The sequence below is a fragment of the Balearica regulorum genome, chromosome 14 (genome assembly GCF_011004875.1).
Source record: "Balearica regulorum gibbericeps isolate bBalReg1 chromosome 14, bBalReg1.pri, whole genome shotgun sequence".
In the NCBI taxonomy this organism is placed as follows: Eukaryota; Metazoa; Chordata; class Aves; order Gruiformes; family Gruidae; genus Balearica; species Balearica regulorum.
In genome coordinates this window covers 18,203,621-18,224,462 of record NC_046197.1, presented here as the reverse complement: position 1 = coordinate 18,224,462, position 20,842 = coordinate 18,203,621, and the positions used below count along the sequence as shown (strand labels likewise).

General features: G+C 43.9%; 1 protein-coding gene across 2 annotated transcripts in view; it reads left to right on the top strand.

The window, feature by feature from the left end:
- The first annotated feature begins 1,457 nt into the window (after positions 1–1,457).
- PCBD2 (pterin-4 alpha-carbinolamine dehydratase 2) overlaps positions 1,458–20,842 on the top strand; it is a 24,249-nt gene continuing 4,864 nt past the window's right edge. Inside the window, exons 1-2 of one of the 2 annotated variants that reach the window (XM_075766215.1) lie at positions 1,458–1,614; positions 4,115–4,246. In XM_075766215.1, the coding sequence (XP_075622330.1) occupies positions 1,513–1,614; positions 4,115–4,246 (234 nt within the window). In that variant the 5' untranslated portion in view covers positions 1,458–1,512. The remainder of the gene's footprint in view (positions 1,615–4,114; positions 4,247–20,842) is intronic. The other variant, XM_075766216.1, reaches the window with a different exon arrangement.

The following is a 20,842-nucleotide window of genomic DNA, read 5'->3' as shown; positions in this document are numbered from 1 at the left end:
CTTCTGCTCTGGTGGAATCTGAGGATTTCTTACAGATCCTACAGGCGTATGAACTAAAGCTGCTACGCATTCAGTGTGGTAGACACTACGGAGTTAGGATGTGTTGGCCCACTTGGATCATGTTATTCTGGAATACTAATGTTTTAAAGGGATACACTGGTGAATGGTGATGTTTCTCAATTATAGCTTGTCAGTAAAATGAACTATGAAGAAAAAAATGGTTTTAAAAATAGTGTGCTTCAAATGAATTAGTCCAGTCTTGAAGAGATTTTAATGTTAACAGTGTGTATGCTAGCAATAGTAACAGCAGTTGACAGGGTGACTGTTTCCCACCCTTGGTGCTGGGGTTAAATGTTTCCTTGTTTGCTGTGTTCTGGGAGTTGTGACTGGCAGCTCTTCATAAGATTTAGAGTAACTCCCAAAGCTCACCTCATTATTTTTGTGTGCGTGTACACAATTTATTTACCACATTCCTACAGAATTAAATTGCATTCCATAGTCCTTACTCTTTTTTTAAATAAATCAGGTTTTTAGTGTAACCTTTTAAGTCACTTTCTCACAGGACTAGAAGCATGTGGCTTCTGAAATACCTGCCTAAATTAGCAAGACCAGTCTTGAGGTTTATTTAATTTTCTGCTAATGTGTTTGCTGGTTGCACAGTCCGCAGCTGAGGCTACATAAAGAATTGATATGGGTTTTAGTTATGATTAGTATGGAAGACTTTGAATAAGGTATGGACTGGATTGTTGTGTAGTTTTAGGATTATTTGATTGCGTAGCATTTATATGTGGTGGAGGCTTGCCATAGTACCTTGATGGGAAGCTTTAGGGTGCAAATCAAGCTAAGAAGAAACAAAGTCATAAAGAGCTCATATCCCCGCAACATAATTCTTCAGGTATTTTTCTGGTGGCCACATCTTTCCAGTTTGGAAGGCTGAGATCCTGAATTTTGGTGTGTTAAAAGGGAACTGCACTGATAAAACTTTGGTATTACAGAAGATAAAGCTAGGAAATACTTTATTAATAAAGATTCAAGATTTTTGAACAAGAAATCAGAGCGTGCTTGCCTTTACCCTCCGAGTTTGAGAGGCCCAGGGCTGGATTCTCCCTGGTAGTGATCGCCGCGCCTCTGAAGAAATAGCGGTGTCTTTACCAGCAGTGCCGCCCCTCTCCGAGCAGCGACCGTCTCAGTGCTGCCCACGGAACCGAGCATGAAATCTCCGTGCTCGGAGAGACCGGAGGAGTTCAGCCTGAGGCCGTGGCCGGCGTTGTGCAGCGGGCAGGTCCGCTCTCCCCTTCGCCGCCGGGCCGGCGGCTGCTCTACACCGCACCGGTGCACCGGGAGGCGGTCGGGGAGGGGGACACAGCTCCCTCCGCCATCTCTCCCCGCTCCAGCCGCGCTCCGTTTCGCTTTGCAGCCGCGGACCCCGCGCCGGGAGAACCGGGCTGCGGCTCCTCCCGCTGCCCGAGAGGCGGAGGCGGGGCCGGGGCCGGGGTAGGCCGGCGCGGAGCCATGCCAGGCGGCGGGGCCGGCCTGCGGCTGGCGCTGCTGGGAGCGCGGCGGGCGGCGGGCGCGGTGCCCCGGGGAGCGGCCGGCGGGAGCCGCGCTGCCATGGTGAGGGGCGCGGCGGGGAGCGAGGAGCGGGGGGAAGGCGGGCGGGAGGGAGGGCGGCAGGAGCCCGGGGCCGCGCTGTGTCCCAGCCCGGGGAGGGCGGCCTGCGGGGCCGGGTCCTCCGGGCCGGGGGGGGCCGCTCACGGAGCCGGCCGCGGTCCCGCGTGTTCGGGGCGCAGCCACCCGTCCCTGCTTCCCACCGCCATCCCACCCGGTGATTGATTTTTTTTTTTTTTTTTTTACATGAAGTTAATAACGAATCGCACGCGTGGGTTTAGACCCTCACCCCTCAAGTGTGAAATATTTCGTACTAATGTTGTTATGTAATTAACGACCCTTTTCCCCTGAGCGTCTTCCAAATGAACGTTATTGATTACGTGGGTTAAACCCGCCGTTTGATACCATGTCGTCCGTGTGTGGCGGGTCAGGTGCAGTTACCTCCTGTGCTAAGTCAGTATTTGCACGGCGGTGCCCGCGCTGCGCGTTTCTGCCTCTCCGGGGGGTCCGCGCTGTGCCGTGGGGCTGTGGGTGCATGGTTGTGAGGATGCAAATGGCATCTCCCACCTTCTCTTTTTCCTTTTACAAGCGAGTTCCTGCTGCTCTCTGCTGATTTCTGAATACAGTTGTGATGCGTCTCAGGGGCTAACTTGGGACGGGGTCTTTGCAACCTATTCTGAAGCAAAATGCTGCGATCGATGTACTCCGGGGCCTGCGTCAAACTCGGTCTCCGTATTTCTATTAAAAACTGTATGATCTGATTTCAAGTTGCAGCATTGTCTCGTCAATGCCCGTGTCTAGGCGAGGCCTCGGGAGGTAACTGCCGCGTCCCTAAAACTAACGGAGAACATCTCTGCTGCCGGCCGGAGCAACGAACTTTGTGCTGCCTCCTGGTTGCAGTCTTGGACTTTGCTATCTCAAAAAAACCCCATGATTTTTTGTAAATAAGCCTGCTAATTTCATCTCATGCCAGATAAAATAGCACATTTCAAGATAGCAGTTAGCTTTGGCAGTTTTTGTTTACGTTTGGAAAAAGAAGAACATAAGAAATTCATGCCTGCAGCCGCGGTTATAGAAACAACAAATCCGATATTTGTATTCTTGCAAGTCCAAAGTTGCGTTTGAAGCCTAAAGAGCCTAAATTAGTTCAATTTGGGACCTGTAAAACCCATCTCTTGGGCTGGCTGTATCCTACTGAACACAAGTGGTGGCAGCGATGCTGTTAGATTGATTTACGCCATTTGCAATTTTTTTGTCCCTTATTATTGGTGAAAACGTTGCTCCTTGGCCGTCCTGCATCTTCAGTCCTTGCTCAGGTCGCATTAATTGCCTTAATTCCTGCTCTGCTCGGGCTCGCAGCCCCATCTGGTGGCACTGGGGCTCCTGCCGGTCTTTAGACTGGCAAAGGCAAAAATATTCGGAGCTGCTGGGCTGGCGGCGGGTACTCGCGGACCTCTGTGGAGCAAAATTGCTCAGCCCCTTTCTGGAAGTTCTCACAAAGCTGCGCTAGCTGGTAATCTAAAGACTAAAGCAGTCTGAATTTTGCTGTACTGGGGAGAAAGGTTCTTCCCATCAAAGCATTGCGTTTGTAATACGAGTTTGAGACCCATCTGTTAGAATATATCATCTAAGTAGTCACTCCTGCCCTTAGTCTCTGCTTTGAGGAAAAATACCAAACCTCTTCCCATAGACCTTTCCTCTGGGTCTGGCTCTGGCTTGGTGCGCGGTTCAGGCACCGATTCAGGTATTTCAGCAGATAGTGTAATCTGTAACGTCTGTGCTCCCCGTGGCTTCAGAAGGACTCCTTTTGCTTAAAAGACAACACATTTAAACACAGGTGCTTTGCAGAATCTAGTGCTTCTGCCAGTAACTTGTAACTTCTCATAACTGTGTCTGTGTTGTCAATTTTTTTCTTTTCATTGTTAGTTAAAAAGCTCTTTCTTGCTTGTAGAACTCCGCAGTGCATGCTGTCTTTAAATCCTTTCCTGCTTTCTTAGGAATAGTGAAATACAAGCTAGGTAGAATACAGTCCCTACAACCCCCCCTTTTAGCTTCTCTCTTTCGAAGCAGATATTCCTCGATATGCCTTTTAGCCTTATAGTTGTACATTTAGCATATAATGTAAATAATCCTTTATTTATATGACAGAGTGGAATATTTGAAAATCAGTTCAAGTCTTACAGCATCTGGATAATTCAGATGAACAAGGGATGGGTACAGGTATGCTGGTATCTGTATTTGCTCCTCTGAAAGAGCCTGTTGCTTCTCAGTACTTTTGTACAGAAGCTGAACTTAGTTGACCAAACAGAAATGGTGTTTCTTGGCTGGTTTAAGTTAAGCTGGTCTGTGAAATTATAAACAGTAAGAAACTGCACAGTGAATTTTCCACCTCCTTACCTACCTACAATGCATAACCACAATTTCATCGTGTGGTTTTCTTATTGTTGTACAAAAGAGAACCTCAGCCTCACTCGTGTCATGTTTTTATTTTTTTTTTCCTCAATAGTCTTCGCAGTCTCACTGGTTGACGACGGAGGAGAGGAGCCAAGTTTTACTTGATCTCAAAGCTTCAGGCTGGTCTGAGTTAGGTGAAAGAGATGCCATCTACAAAGAGTTCAATTTCAAAAATTTTAATCAGGTAATTATTGTTATATACTACTTTTAATATAAAGGAAGTGTAATTTCTTTAATTTCCATACGATCCTGATGGGAAAATATTTATATTCAGAAATTTGGGAGTATCCTTGTGGGGCCAAACCCTCTTGGGTTTGCCTCGATGGATTGCTGTCTGATTCTGATCTCGTTAGATGGAGTAAATTAATTCCGTTGTGTAGTTGTTAAGTAGATTTTTTCTAATATTACAATTTCTTGATTATAATACTAGGGTCAAGGTCAGGGTCGGTACTATGGGATTAGACAAATAATATTTGATTCTGAAAATGTGATACGTTTCACCTTCTAAGCCGGAAGACAGAATTCTGGTATATTCTCGAATGAATCGTAGTAGCTGATCTCGCAGTGTCTTCGGCACAGCAGACAGCTGGTTAGACCTCGTTGGGTTTTTATTTGGAGTCAGGATCCTGAGCCGCATCTCAAACTCACAAGAACACGTCTTTGAAATCAGTTACAAACCTGCTTTGGAAATACTGAATTTATCTTGAGATCTGCAGTCAGCTACATTCTCCTAAAAACTTGCCTTCTGAGGAATCATGACATCGCTTAGAAAAAAGTCATGGTCCATGCATTTCTCTCCTGTTTTATTTGTGAAGGAGAGGTGAGCACTTTCTCGGAGGAAGAAAGGGAGAAGCCCAGGGTTTTGTTCATGTGATGGCTCTCACTGAGCTGGTTCTTTTCCTGGCTGCGGGACGGACACAGCGAGCTCCAGGTTGTGTTGGTGTGCGGAGGGACCACGAGCTGTGCTGGGAGATGCTTATTTACATGGCTATACCTAAACCCAGACCGAGATTTCTTTTTTTAGGAGCTCACAGTGAGCTAGATAAACAATAATTTGTAATGCTGGCTCTTTTTTTTTTTTTTTTTTGGTGTGTGTGTATGTGGTTTCAGACAGTAGTTGTCACGGTAAGGAAAGCCCAGGCAGTAGAGAGAAGGTGGGTGAGATGCTCGCAGCCCTTCTGAGCTGCGCGAAAGGAAAGGAGAAAACAACTGCAGAAAAATCCAGCTCATGAGCAGGACGGTGCTGGTCCAGGGAGCACGTCTGGAGCCCCGAGTACATTTTTTTCCTGGATCGCACTTCAAACCTGAACGCTGATACAGAACAGACAGAACCATATCAGATAATTCTGAGGGCAACAAAGGAGGGAAGCCCATGAGAGGGAGCTCACATGAAACCTTGGTGAGACGTGCAGGCAGCTCAGAGCTGGAGCAACCAGGAGAGACCAGCACGTTTGAGACCGATCACATAGAAGTAACATTTGGAATAGTCAAGATTTTCAGCCTTTGTGGTTAGAATATTCATGAAACGATGTCTCTGCCAGGGCATGGTCAAAGTCTTTGTTGGTTCAGCACAACTAGAAATGACTCTCTGCCCCCCTCCCCCCCCCCCCAAGTTAATTAAAAAGTGGGTTTGCACACTGTAAATAAACAAGTTGGTTTGGTCAGATGGGCTCAGGCAGAGTGCCAACAGGCAGGTCAAGAGACAAATCAGCGTGCTGCGCCAGCAGATATCTAGAAAACCCATTGCTTTGGCTAAAATTTACAAAGTTGTGGTTTTTTGACTCTAGATGTATCTTACAACATAGGTAGGTATCCATATGTCTGCCTAATTTGAAGATTGATGAAGCACATACTGGTATAGGAAGTTGACTATATTAAAATACGCTCGTTAGAAGTATACATTTACACTTCTAGTACACGTTATCTGGGAATTGGCTTCAGAACTGAACTTTCTGTGCCCAGCCAGGAGAACGAGCTGGGCGGGTGAGTCCTTCATGCAGCTCCGGTTGGATCGAGGTGATAGCGAGTACCTGAAGGCAGGATTTCACCGCTGGTTCGTGGGGACTAGCTGCAGGGTCCCCGGCTGCGGATGGCACAAGCCATTCCCCTTACCGTAGTCCAGGAAAGGGCTCAACGTGCAGATCCCAAGCTGCTGTTAGAGAGCGAGTATTCGCCTTTTTGTAAGTTGAAGCTTCCAGTGAATTAAAATGAGCTGATGCACGTATGCTTATTGATGCTTATGTTTATAATAATTATTAGTAAACACTGTTCTTCTTATGACCGAGGGAACAAATGACCAAAGCGGAGCTATCCCTGTGTTGTATTTTGGGACGATTTAGTCCTGCAATGGAAAAAATGGAACTTGTAGGTACAACTTCTTTCATTTCATGTAATAAATATTCTGTTTATATTATTTAAAGTGCAAGTATTTAGTAAAAGTCAAAGGACTGAGAAATATCATTTCCTCGGTGATCTTCCTGCTGCCCTTTTACAGATGGCGTAAAATCAGGTGTGTAAAGAAAAAAGAAAAAAAAAAAAGTAGTTGAGCTGACATGAAAGGTATTTCAGATTTATGTTTTGCAGATGATATTGGTATGATTAATGCATTCATTGCTTTTTTTTATTGCTTCTCGCAGATAATGTTCATGATGCATGGAAAATTCTGTGGCTTTAAAATCTATGCCAGGTTTACAAAGTCTGTGTATGTCAACAGATGTTAAGAATATAAACACAACTTTTATAATAAAGTCGTGCAAATGTGTAGACATGAGCTTGGTTTATGTATATTATTCTCAGCATGAGAATGAAATGAAACTTCTGTGAAACAAGAATTATTTAGATTCCTGAAGCTTTCAGGCTGAGATTAGCTCTGTTAAAAGTGATCAGCAATGGGCTGCCTTTGTACGGCTGACAAGCTAATGACACTTCGGGCTTAGAGAATTAGTTTGTAACCCAGAACTTGAAAGTGCTGGTGGTGTTTGTTAGTCTGAAGATACGTTTTCATGAAAATGGGCTTTGGAGGTACAATTCTCTGAAACAAGCTGGAAACCAGCCTGGGGTACCAGCTGGAAGCCCTTTGTTAGGTTGCTGTGGGTGCCCACCACCCACGGGTCCCAGCATCCTGGACTGGGCAGCGTTGATGCTGGGTGGTGGGTGCTGCTCCATGGTCCTTCTGCTTTTAGTGTGAGACAGGCTCCTGGTGGGCGGGTGTTCTGAGTCTTGTATAAAATACAAAATACACCAGCAGTGGGGGGAAAAATGCAAATGCAACTCAACTGTACAGCGCATTGTCTAGAAGAGCTGTGCTGATCACACCAACGCATCCGTTGCTCCTTAAGCCTTGCAAGTGCCGCATGATACTGCCGCTGTTGAACAGCAGGTAGGCAGCGATGAGTTAAAATCCGAGTCTTTTTCAGGTGTGCTCGCTCAAGAGCCCTCTGGTTGAGTCACTTTTCCTGAGCAGCGTGTGCTCAGCAGAAACCTGTGGCTGTGAGCAAGGTCTTGGAGAGCGGGTGGGCTCGCACCGCTCCATGGCAAGTCTGAGTCCTGCTATGCATCTGGGTGCCGGTGAGCCTCCGTAAACCTCACAGCCACGTCGGGGAACTTATTTAAGGCCTCTTCCCCTGTCTGCAGGGAAGGGAAAAGCAGCTAGCGAGGCTTTCAGGCCACCGTGAGCCTCAAGAAGGCACGCTGTCATCTGTTCAAGTCTTTGTGCTACTGAAACAAAGCGTTTCTCTTCCAGCTGTGGAGCAAGCCCTCTGCTTCCAGTCTGCCCAAGCAACATTCAAAATCGGGATAGAAGGTTAATTTATGCTTCCAGACCATGCTGGTAACTTCTCCCAATTATCGGTCTGCAAACTCAGAAGCTGCAGAAACAACGGCACTCATGTTAAAAGTTGGTCATCGAGGGAGGACCTTGATATCCTGGCCTGTATCTCAGGAATTTCCTGTGATTTTCTCAGTATTTCAGGTCAGTAGACTCAGGAGGGGTGATCCTGCAACGAGGACAGACCTGGCTTAAAAATCTGAATTTCCCCAGACTCACCTCAAACCTGGTCCTGGCTGGGCCAGCGGCTGCGAAGGGCTCTGGGTGATGGGTGCTGAGCGCTTGGTTTGGGTCCTTTACCCAGCTGCTCCCTTCCGCCAAGTTTGCAGAAATGTCTTAACTTTGAGACTTCCATGTCTTTTGTCAAAGTTGGTTGGATTTGACCAGAGAGTTTAAGGGGCAACTGCCTGTGTGATTGCATTTCCTTAGGTAATCACGCAAAGGCAGAAAATGCAGTTAGGAAATTACAAAGGTGGGCATGTTTGCTGATGGTCAGGTTCAGCATTTACAGCTGCTTTCTTTTATAGGGTAAGTTTTTAATTAAGGTGGTTTTTTTTTAAAAAAAAAATTATGTAGGAAGTCTCCGTAAGAGTTCTAACGTCATTTTATAAAATGACAGGAAATCAAATGCTCTAAGAGTTTTAAAAGCTATTTTAAACACGTTTTGGGGCCACAGGACACAGCGAAAGATGAGCCTGAGTGGAGGGGACAGTAGGGAAGCGCTTTGGAGGCTGGTGTGCAGTGGGAGTAGAAGCACATGTGTTTTGTTGCAATTGCGGACTCTGGGTTTTTGAGAACTTATTTAAAGAGGTGCAAAAAATCTAGAACTATTAAATAAATTATTATTCTCACTTTGCATTTCCTTTCCAAACTTGCTAGCTCCCTAGCTTGAAATCCAGGAAAAAAAGACAGAGCATGTTACGGTAGATGCCTTTTTTTTTTTTTTTTCCTCCCCCCTCATTGAAATGCCAATTATTTTCCTTTAGCTGTAGGGAGACATGCTCAGATTTGTCCTTTTAAATTGGTCATCCTTGTTGCATTACCACAGTTACACATCCGACTGAATTTGGTAGGATATGCAATGAAGACTCTTTATTTATTTTGGTGGTGGTACTCGGTGCCAGTCCCTGTAATCTGTGTCGATACTTCATTTTTCTACTCCTGGCATGTTGCTCTGTCTTCTGCGTTGATCAAAGATTGGAAAATTTGTTTTTATATATGTAGGCAGTGTATTTCATTGCCGCTTTATGTACTTAATCTTTTGGCTGTTTGGCTGAAATACGTCCACGCCTTTTACGCATTGAAAACATAATATCCTTGAACCTACAATCTGCAGAGTTAAAATGAATTTTATGTTAAAAATTCAGTTGTGGACCACATCTCCAGCTTTTTATATGCCACAGCGGTCTTGTGGGTTTTTTTCTTCTCCATTGTCTGATAGTGAGGTCATTTTCAGTCCTCTGAGAAATTTTATTCCCAGCCAGATGCGGGCCATATATTAAAAGTAGCACCTGTGGCTAATATCACAGCAGCTTACCATAAATTTACATGGTAACTAGGATTATATCTGTCAAGACTGTTAAAAAATGTCTAGATTTAATTTGATTTCCAGTATTGAAGGAGCTCTCCAACATTTTGCTTCATAACTATATTTTAAAAGTTAAAATCACTCCATTGTTAAGTTTTATAGCACTCCCAGTGCCCATTAAGTTGATTTGTTAAATGGAGGTCAGAATAAAGCAAGTTGGCTACAGGAGGATCGGAAACCAACCCATTTGTGACAAATTTAGTCCTCGCGTGTGAATCTTCTCCGAGCCCGGGTACTGATTGCATTCAGGTGCAGCTTATGTCAGTTGTGTTTAACCTCAAAGCCTGAGCAGCCTCAGCCCCTGACTGTCACTTCTGCTAAGCAAAAGACGAACCTGTTTTCATTCATTTTGGGGGGGAAAATTGCTATTTTTAATGTAGCATCAGTCCGCTTGCTCCCTCTGGTAGAGTTTTGCATTAGATTGCCTGTCGAATGAAAATAAATTATTTTTTTTTATCCGCCTAGGTAGGTGCTGGTTTTCATATAGTCCTTCCTAAACTGCTTCGGTTTCCATTATCCTTTGAGTCCTCTCCCATATGCTATGATTTGTGCACCTGCGAAGTTATGAAAGTATTTCTTTTGGTAGTTATGTTGTTCACTAACTTCCCTGCGTTTATGAATACAATAACCGATTTACAATAAATCAGAATTATTTATGAGGGGATTTACAGAGTCGAGAAAATCTTTGTATCTGAAAATAATGAATTTCTGGTGTATCATCAATCTGGTGTTGACATTTTCCTTTATTAGAAACTGATAGTGAAGTTTTCGGGACTGGCAGAGGTTAACCTGAAGCGGAGTGAATGAACTGGCGCAAGTGTCTTGGAGCGGAGCACAGTAAAAATAGATGATTCCTGGATGGTGACACCTTCCTTGCGGTTTTTCTTGTGATTGACTGAGCAAATAACACTCTCGCCTCTTGAGTCGGAGGGTCAAAGTGCAGCCGCGGGACCTGGACATGGTCCACCTGCCCACACTGCCCGCAGAAGGCAGGGAGCTCCGGGTCTGGGTGAAATGAAAGGAGAACTTCTAGGGAGATGGCTCGTTTGAACGCTTACGAGTGTCCTTCCCCAGCCGAGGAGGAGGAGGAGGAGGAGATGATGCTAGTGCCCCGCTCGGCGGGTCCCGTTTCCATTGATGCTTCCAGTTAATGGCAGCCAGCGGTTTGCTGCAGGTGGGAAATTCTGCAAAGCTAGGAAGTCCGTGGTGGTGGAAATATGCAGTTGGGTTGCATCTAGGCAGAAATTAAATCCTTGGTGCTGGGAGTTGGGAAAGACAGGATTTATTTTCTTCTCATGGCCAGCATGGCTGGTGGCATACAAAACCATATGTAAAGTCAGCCAGTGCTCCTGAATATTTTCAGACCAATGTTTTGCACTTGGCAACATTTTTCTGTCTTAAATAGAGCTGCCCTAGTGCATCAGCAGCCTCTTAGGTCTTTTGAAGTGCTTCGCAATTAGCCTTTACTTATATGTCCGGGAACCGTCGTTTTCTCCTTCAGTCCCTTCATTGCAACTTCGCGGTTGTAATGCACGTGAGAAATACGTGCCTGATAAAAGTCAGGCAGGTGATGAGCAGTGATTGCTCCTCTTTGTAGTGCAGGTGTCTCGTCTCCTCTTTGGCCAGGGTCTATGCAGACAGATCCCAGTGCCCTCGTGTCCCACCTGCTTGTGGCGAGTTACAGTACCGGTGTCACCGTTACATCGTCATCGTCCAGTACCACCAGTATCGGCCCGCCAGGATTATTTAGAATGTCACGACATTAATCATATTTAAATGAAATTAATCATGTTTAAGTGAAGACTCAGAGTGGGCACGTGTCCTTGATCTCCATTGTGCAAGATGTCCCATCCCAGGCGTTGCAGAAGTTGCATCAGTTTATTTTTTCTTGTGACTTAACTGTAATTATGGATGCTCATTTTCTTGATGAGCTAAGTCATGTTTCTCCTTAGAATAAGCCATTATTTTATTGTTTATAATTATTGGGGTGGTGGCTTTCCTAATTGCTGAGTTTGCCCCACCAAGTAGACCTGTTGTATCTCCATTTAAGCAGGCCACTGCTTAAATCTGCCCAGCTGAACTTTGGGCTGCTCTCCAGTTGGCTTTAATTCAAATGCTTTCCTTAAAAGATGGATTTATTATCACTCAAGTAAAAATTATTATAGCATTTGCCTTATGCTTGTTTCAGGCATTGATCTGAAAGTGCAAAAGAAATTATTTGTCAAAATGCCTTTTGGATTTCACAAGCTGTCTTGTAGATTTGGAGTAGAAGAAATGTTTCTCCATTTTTTTTCAGCTGCACAAATTGATTGTTCACTCTGTGTGAATTAAACAGAACAAACATTCTATCAGCCATGCGGTCAGGGCTGCCGTACCTTCGTACGAGCAAACGTGAGCAGGTCAAGTTGAATTTAAGTACAGTTTGGGCTCTGTCCTAGTTAAACCAGCCTTGGAAAATGAACGGAAAATTCAATGGTTTTGAATTGACTTGGACACCTTAATTTGGGAAAATGCAAATAAAACTGATGTTGCCTTTTCTGAAGAAGATGATCACTCAGAGTAATTTTTTTATCTTTTCAGTTAAGGAAAACCTAGTGTCTTGCAACTCTTTATGCATTAAAATTTGTTTTTATGGGAGTGCTGGAAAGATGCTGATTAAATGCAAACAGCACATCTCCGCCTTGGTCGTTTAACCTTTTGCATCTCCTTGCTTTTGGAATAACGCCTGACTACATTTTCAAACCATAAATTGCCTTTTACACCAGCAGCTCTCACTTTCTCGTACTCCCGTGAAGGACACACACGCTTTGGGATATTATCCTCTGCAATTGTAATTAAAAATGGACTCCGGCTGGCAGAATAAACTAAAATAAAACTACAACGCCCCTATTTAAAAATTAACCATTACTCGCCAAAAGCACATCAAACCCACTTAGCGGACATCCGTTAATCCCGCCGTGAGCCGTTTCAGGCTTTAATGCACACTGTTTTACACGTTAAGGGTTTTGAAGTCGCGGGCCAGCGCTGACCTTTCGCATCTGCTCCTCTCGCAGTAGGAATCTCCGCTCGCCGCTCCCCGTCAGGGCGGATTAACGTGACGAAGTGCAGCGCTTCTGCTGGCTGCAATTTCGGGTTTTGATCAGAATTATTTCTTTCACAAACAATCACGTTTGGCTAAAATGTTACATCTGCTCTGAAAAGCCACTGGCGGGGCCGCAGTTTATCGGGGTGAGGCGAGTGTAATTTTTTTCATTCTTCTTTTATAAAGCTGCAAACCCGCTTCACGGAGGTTTTTTGGGGGGAGAACTTCCCTTCTTCCTCTTCCCCTTGCCCTTTTCTTCCTTTAATTTTTGTTGGGATGAGATGAAAAGTTGCTTTGGCCAAACATAAAGCTGGCTGGGATGTCTTGGAGGGGTTTGGTGGGGAACGCGCTGATGAGTGGGGAGCCCCGGGCCGAGTCAGCACCGCACTGTTGGGTTTATTTAGTGCTAAGGATGCTTTGAGGAAAATGGGGTTTATTCCCAGGATCAGAGAGGAAAGTGGTCTAGTGTGATTTTTTTTTTCCTCGTGCTGTGATAAGAATAACAGTAGGCAGTTAGATACATGTCTGTGTGTGACCAAGGTGTCCCTGGTTGGGAGAATCTTTATTCCGTGATACAGTGGGTGGGTGCTTGTAGCTGTACAAGCCCAGGGCGTTGTGTTTCTGCATGCGTCTTGTATAATGCCCAATCCAATAAAAACACAGAGGTGTGCAAAGAGTCTCCCTTTGTGGTGTGCTCATAAGAATTTCTGAAGGAAATTTGACGTTCACTTGAGGACTCAGAATTAGTATTTGTCTCCCCTTGTGAGCCCATCTCTCTGTTTCCAGGTGTACAAATGGTGTGGGTTGCACAGAGGAACCCTTATGTCTTAGTGAAAAAACAACCAAGAAAAAGAACGTAGAACCCCTCAAAATATTGCATGTTGGATGTACTCTGCCACTTCCAGGCAGGTGCTGGGAGCACATGGCGGGGTCTGAAGACAGTTGAAAATGTTAAGCGTAGGTTGTCTATCTAAATTGTTGGCAGTTAAGTGAGCCTTGTTCTTAATAATGTGACTTAACGTAGCTGCCTTTCTCCACGACCTGCTCCAGCCGTTCTTCCAAACACCAGAGACAGGAGAGGCAGGACACGTCTAGGTGACCTGCAGATCACGTAGGGGACAGTGGGCATGGCAGACCGGGCCAGGTACACAACTGCTTCGAGGTTGAAGGATGCCCCAAAGAGCAACAAGTTGTCTGGGAAGATGCTTGCTCGCTCCTACCCTTTTTTTTCAAAGGATCTGTCACTTCTAGACTTGAAATGTCTGTTTGCAAAATAATATTTGAATTTTATAGTGCACTATAAATTAAAAGTCATCCAGTGCTGGCCCAGGTAAGTGTCCTACTGAGTTCACTGCCCCCACGTATCATCTTACTCTCTTCTACTATAAGAGGCATCCAAACATGAAGACTCGTTCTGACAATACAGTAGGACACTTTGAGCAGCTCAGTTGAGTGAAACGATTCCCTGACTGGATCTGCCGTAAATGTTCCTTAGTTTGCTTTATTTCACAGCTTTAGGTCTTTTTAGATTCTGGCTTGGCCAAGCAAGTGATTAGAACATCTCTCCAAATTCTTCACAGCTCCATTGTGACGTGTGTGTTGCATGTTCGAATTGTTGACCTTGTCTTTAAAAAAAAAAAGCTGATGGTGCAGTGGGTAGGAGGATAGTGGAAGATGAAATGGTCATGAGACCAGCCGCTTCTGCTCTTAATCCATCATAAAGCAATGCCTTTCTTATCACTCTTTGATGTTTTCTTAGGCTCATAAATGGCAGAGGTTTAGAGGATTATCAGAGGCAGAATATGATTGCCCTTGGATACTCAGCAGAGAGGATCTTGGATATTAAACTGGTAGTATGTGTAATCTTGGCCAAAAGACTGAGGAGAATTTTGTGTGAACGCTCCCTATGTTATCAACAGCATGGATGGCATGTGAACTTCACTTTCATGTCTGCAGTATGAAATCATTCCTTCGCACAAGAGTAAAAAGAAACATTGGGAAAAGAGTAGTATTTTGCTCTGCTATAGCCAGATCTGTTCCATCCAAAAACGCGGTGTGATGGGATAATGAACTTCTCTGTTCTTCTACGCCATACCTGAACTCTGTAAAAGTCAGAGGATTTGAGCACGTTTTTGAAGTGGAGCGTTCACTTAAATTAATTCTTATTTGGTCTGTTTTACAACCGCTTCACGTCGTGGGCTGACACCGTGCGGCGGAGGACGGTTCATTGCCCGAGCGGCAGCGTCCTTGTGCAGCACGAAGCGTGTCGGTGAGCAGAGTGCCTTGGCAGAGGGCTCAGGTGCCTCAACTCAAAAGGTTGGAGCTGGGGACTAACGGCACCTTGTTACTAGTTTATTTTTATAGTGGTTTGTGTGATGGCTTTATTACAGTACAGCCAGGGGTTTGATTTGCTGGGCCAAACATTTGCTTTAACAAGTAAAATTATCATTGTTCTTTCAGTTGCGCAGCCAAGAGCGTTTATTATTTTAAGTGACTGATTGCTTTAGCAGGTGCTCAGTTAATGGGGGCTACGCTGTATTATTTAATGTTTTTAGGTAGGGTGCAAAAAGCTCATTTAAAAAAGTCATGTTTCTTGAAATAGCTATTTTATTTGGTGTAAACCTCCTAAGTGCAACCTTTATATTCCATTTTTGAGCACAAAGCACACAAAAATGGCTTGGGAGATGGAGAGCCACATTGAGCTGACTACATGGCTGGAGGATTTCTTTTCCATGTTCTAGTTCAGTCCTGAAACCTGGGATTATTTCCCTTCTTTTTCTCAAAAATCTAATTTAGAGACCTACATTTTTTAATAAATAAAATAATATTTATGAGTCTATATTTACCTAGAGTGCTAAGGAACTGGAACTGGGGAAAAAAGAAAAAAAAAAAGCATTTATTTTGAATATTTCTATATGAAGTGATATATCGCAAATACCATGCGACCTTGTTCCAGGTTGGGTTGGGATTTAGGATGTCTGCTTATTTTGCAGTAGTCTTTATGAGCAACTCTAATTATTTTTATCTACATATAAGCAAACGAATGTATTTTGTAATATGATTGTATTGAGCCAGTGGAGTCTAGGCTTGAAACTTTTATCGCTCCCAGAAAGAAGTTTTTTATGCTGCCTTAAGACATCTCCATGTTCTCTCACTTCTACTCCATCAAGTCTATAAATCTTTTTGGTGGAATAGGTGATTAATTTTGGCATGAAGTCTGTTCATTGAATCACCGAGAATATTATCTGCTTTCTGTTCATGAAATCCAGGTGCAATCACTTACCGTAATAAAAAAGAGAATAGGAAAAATGATCCTCAGCACCGAGGCTGCTGGAAAAGTCAAGATGTGACGAGGAAGAAGGTGTAATAGATGTAACATTTTATATCACATTATCACCAATAAGAAAAAAGTAAGTTGAAATTCAGCAGCTATGGAAGTCCTGATATAAACAGACTTAGAAAAGGTAAAGTTGAGGGTTGTCATGCAGATTTCACACACTTAGCGAGCACGAGGGGAAGAGGAAAGCAAAGCAAGGAGAAGGCTTTGAGAGCAGGTCGGTGCTGTCCACCTTCCTCTCAGTCCCTTTTCTTGCGTTGATCCGCGTACCTTGGCCTTAGCAGAGAATTTGCATTTGTTTTTCAGACCAGTTGAATCTCAGATGGGGCAAATTACGCTTGCACCTGCTTTATGACAAAGTGATGTCATAGCTTAGGTCACCGCCAAGCTTGGAAGATGAAGCCTTTGTCTCAGACCTCTTTTGGAGAGCTGCATCTCGAGCATCATCAGGACTGTGTCGCGTCTAGTGCCGCACCTGGTCTAGATTGTGCCGAGTGAGCGTAAACTTCCGAGCGGCTTGGGTTTTTCCTGGGACGGCATTCCTGAAATTGCCTTCTGTCATCTCCTGCGGCTCTTGACATTGTACCGGTACCTGTGTGAGAAACGTCCCCGTTGAGGAAAGGCCACGGCTCCGAGCTCCGCTTCTCTTTGCCTCCATTTATTCTTCATGTTCTTCAAATTGGTAAATCATATGACAATAAACAGAAATACCCTCAATGAAGAGAGAAGGGGAAACTGTTGTTTATCTGGTCAGGTGGTTTAGATTAGCAGTGATGCTGGTCTGTATTATGTTACTTTAAATCATAGTGTCCCAACAGGACATAAATTATGAAGATTGTTACAGTATGTTTCATCCAATGTAAGATCAACAAATTGGAATAATTTTTTTTATAGGAAAATCAGTGCTTTGGCAAGGTTATTGTTGAAGAATTTAATTTAACTTGAGCTTTGCTTGCATTATTTCTTAATATATAAAAACTATTTGCATAATGTATGAAGTATAAACATTTTTAGAATCAAAGGCAAGAATGCCTTTTCCAAGATTACATAGAGTGGCAAACTACTTAGAATAGATCAGTGTTTGTGCTTTTGCTGTCAAAAATGTTTGATATAGAGCTGGCGAGCTAGTTTCTTCACCGACATAATTGTAAACAAGTGTTGGGAGACAGAAACAGCGTTCTTTGTAGAGCGTGGTGTAAAGGTTTTCACATACGCCGCTGCAGATCTAACATGGAGAGCAGTGTTTACAGCTATAATATGAATATAAATAGGTAACTTTTTTTAGAGGGCAAAGCAGCGTTTCACTTTTGTATAAATCATGTGTGCAGATAAGTCTGAGGGATGTGAGCAGTCAGCTCTGGATTTTAAAAGGATATGGTAAACGCAGAAAAGCATAGACAATTAAGTTGGAAATTGTAGTTGTGGGGGTTTTTTTTAGTTTCACGTTTCATTATGAAGACAGAAATGGCATCTCGGTACGTGCCAGTGTGTCTGCAGTGTTCCTCTTCCACCCTTTCCCTTGATTAGTCTCTTTCAGACACCCCGATCCTGAGCGGTGCTTGGGGAATGGCAAGGTTGGCTGAATTCACGATATTTTGCTGCTCAAGCTATTAAAGAGGAGGAAAAAATATTTGTTAGGTGGTGTTCACCTTTAGACCCTGCTGGCTGCCCGTTCCTGGATGGGGTGGGATGGAGGGAGCAGAGGAATGCCAGAGCCAGCTTGTCCGACGCTTGTACTCCCACCGGAGAGGTGGGGACGTGGACAATCTGAGGTCAGCTCTACTTTGGGCCATGGTTTAGTTGTGTTCTTAAGGACTGTCCTGCTGATCTTGGAATGGTATTAAAAAGGGGAAGAGCAATGGGAAGGTGTTCCCCTGGTTTGTGTTGTGGATGAATCCAGACAGGGCTAAAAAAAACCAGAAAAGATAAGAGGAAAATATCTAATGGCACATGGGTCCGGTGTCCCTGGGGGTGGGTCAGGCAGGATGGTGATGCCAACAGGGAAGAATCTCAAAATGGGCATGTGGTTTTGAGAATGAATACCTGTCCTCCTGCGCTGCCATCACCTTCCTAAATACTACTTGGAGTCCTCTTTTTGTGTCTTTTAACCACGTTGTCACTTAGAGATGAAGAGCGTGGTCTCGTGAGATGATTTTTGCGTATTTGTAAGGTGAAAGTCTTTCTTAATGGAGTAAATGGAATCAAAATAAAACAAACCCTGGATTTTTCTTGAGAACACAACAGAAAATGTCATGAAATTAAGTCAAACCCTCGTGACTAGCTAAACCTAACTTAAAATAGCTGCGCATTAAAGAGCTGTTTCCTTTTATCTGCTGACTCGTAGCTCACTGTTAGGTGGTAATGTCAGCTGGATATGTGAAAGCTTCTGCAGTTTGGAAATGAACCTTAATGATTTGAATTTATTGTTGTTATAAGTGTCAAAGTCCTAAGGAAAAGACGTGCCATGTCCTGGGTAATTTTTAGTTGGGTGAATGGAAAGCAAATGTGTGAGGCATAGTCATCTCTTGCCTTGTACGACAATGTCACTATAACTTGTTTTATTTATTCACTTCCCAGTGATAAATGATACAGATGCAGCCCGGGTCGGTGGGGAAGGGAAGACAGGTAGCCCTCGCGCTGCAGAAGGTCAAGGTTAATGCTACCTCCAGCGTTACAGTGACAGATGGGAGGCAGAAACCTCAATGGACTTGTGATTAGCACATGGTTTCCTTGGCCGAGTGTCCAAAGGAATTAAGAAGCCCGGGTACACTCTTCATAGCGTACGCACTTTAAAAACAAACAAATAAAAAGGGTGTATGGTTATATTGTTGAGCCTTTCAGCTGTTTTTCTTGAATATCTCCGCTTTTGAGTGAAGTACCATCAGCTGCTTTGTTCTGGAGATGCACTGGGGGGTAATCCATCACTGGGGACTCGCGGGTCGGTGATGTATTAGCACGACATATCGACCTGTGTTCCTTTGATGTATAACTCATCAAGATAATGTTGGCAAGCATTGTACGAAAGCAGCATGTTTAAAAAGTATTAAGATGAATTGATTCCTTGCTTAAGAAGTGTGAAAGGAAGAATAATAGCAGATTAGCTCCGGGATGCCACAGTTCTCCCGGAGCCGTGCAGCGTTGTGCGGTGCAGAGGGGCGGATGGAATTTCATCTTTTCCTCCCACTTCTGACAGCAAAGTGTCTGGCCCTGGTTTTCCCATTCTCAGGCAACAAAAGTCGCATTAAGTCTTATTTTGTGATAGCGTATTTTGTCGCTTTCAAAAGCCATTTGGCCAGTCCTGGAACATTATGTGATAGCTGAATTTTTTTAAGTGTGGTTTTTGTTGGGGGTTTTTTATTTTATTAGGTTAACTTGTTCTTCTACAAGTAGCCCTGATCTTTATCGCATGGAGACGTGCTATGGCTGGTAGCATTTAAAAAGCATTTTAGAAGTGATGTTACGACTGAAACACCATTAGTTTTTAGTTCCTTCTTTCATCATCTTAAAAAACATGAAGGGAAGAGACGTACTGGCACACCCAAGGCATCTCCTTGTCTGTGCAGGATTGCTTAACTCATTACTTCTTCTCGTGCTGTTGATGGTTCGTTACAGGGACTCCACAGTCTGCCATGACATGGGTGACATGGTGGTCTTGTTTAGAATAACCTGTATCTCTGGATGTTATTTTAGCCCAAATGTCCTAAAAGGATGAGGTTGAAAATGTCTGCCTAATGTGCCTGTTACTGAAATAGCAGAATACTTTCTAATGTTATATACATCAAAGCCTCTTTTAACCCTTCTTTATGACTTCTAAAAAAAGCAGGAATCCTTTCTTTCTCCCCCCCTTTTTATTTTTTCGAGGAAAAAGTCTGAAAAAGTTCTGATCAGGGACCGAGGGGCTGCAGAATTCTGTTATTAGTATAGCAAAAGTCAAGACTATGTTGGGTCTTACTGTCGTGAGTAAAGTACTCGTCCCACTTGCATCAAGAAAAGTGTGATGGTCTGATAAACTCTGCCCACCAATGCGGTCTTGACAATGATCTTGCACTGCAGACTGCTTAATAATTTTCATTATTTTTAATTAAAGTTGAAGAAGTGCAGACTCCTACTCAAATTAAGGTTGGTTGTGTTGCCGGAATGTGGTAATTACTTTAATTGATCACAAGATAGTTTCCTTGATCACCAATTAGACCAAATTACCGATCAGGTTTCAAGACGTGAAGAAATGTCCAAACTGATTTTATGTAATAGTGTTTTCATATCTAATCAAACCTAAATATCTTTTCCTTCCAGAGCCAATTGTATTTTCCCTAAGAAAGGTTATGGCTCTACAAATATAAAGGTGATTCATAAACAATAGCATTCTAATTCATTTAATTAGCAAAGGAAGTATTTAGGACCTTAATAGAGATTGCGCTGGTGAAATTACTCGGTAGAAGTGTAGCTCATTTTCTTGGTGGGAGATGCTTTTTGCGTATAATTAAAATAAACTAAAATGCAAGAAGTTGCTTTGGGTAATGTGCAGTGAGGGAGCACGTCCCTGAGCCGAGCGGGGCGTGCAGAAAGGTGGGCATGTCTGGCGGGTGTGCACGCTGTCGTCCTTCGCTGCAACACCACATTGCCCCCGCTGGGACAGTCATGGTCAACTGGAGCAACGAGCAGCAGGACCTGTCCTGGGGAGGGTCCTCTGCACCAGAATTCATTCCTCGTCGTGATTCCGACAGCCCCAAGTTGAGCACTCTGCGGGAAGATGGACAGTGTTGAGACCAATCTCTGGTTTGTCCAGCTGGAGGCTTTTTACTGGCTGCGGGGGAAGAGGCAGTGGGTTGGCTTGGTGGCCCACTGGTGGGAGAGGATTTGGTGGCCCACTGGTGGGAGAGGATTTGTTGTCATGAAGCGCAAAGGTCTGCAGAGCAGATTAATTTAGTAGACTCGTTTGCTTGCGGA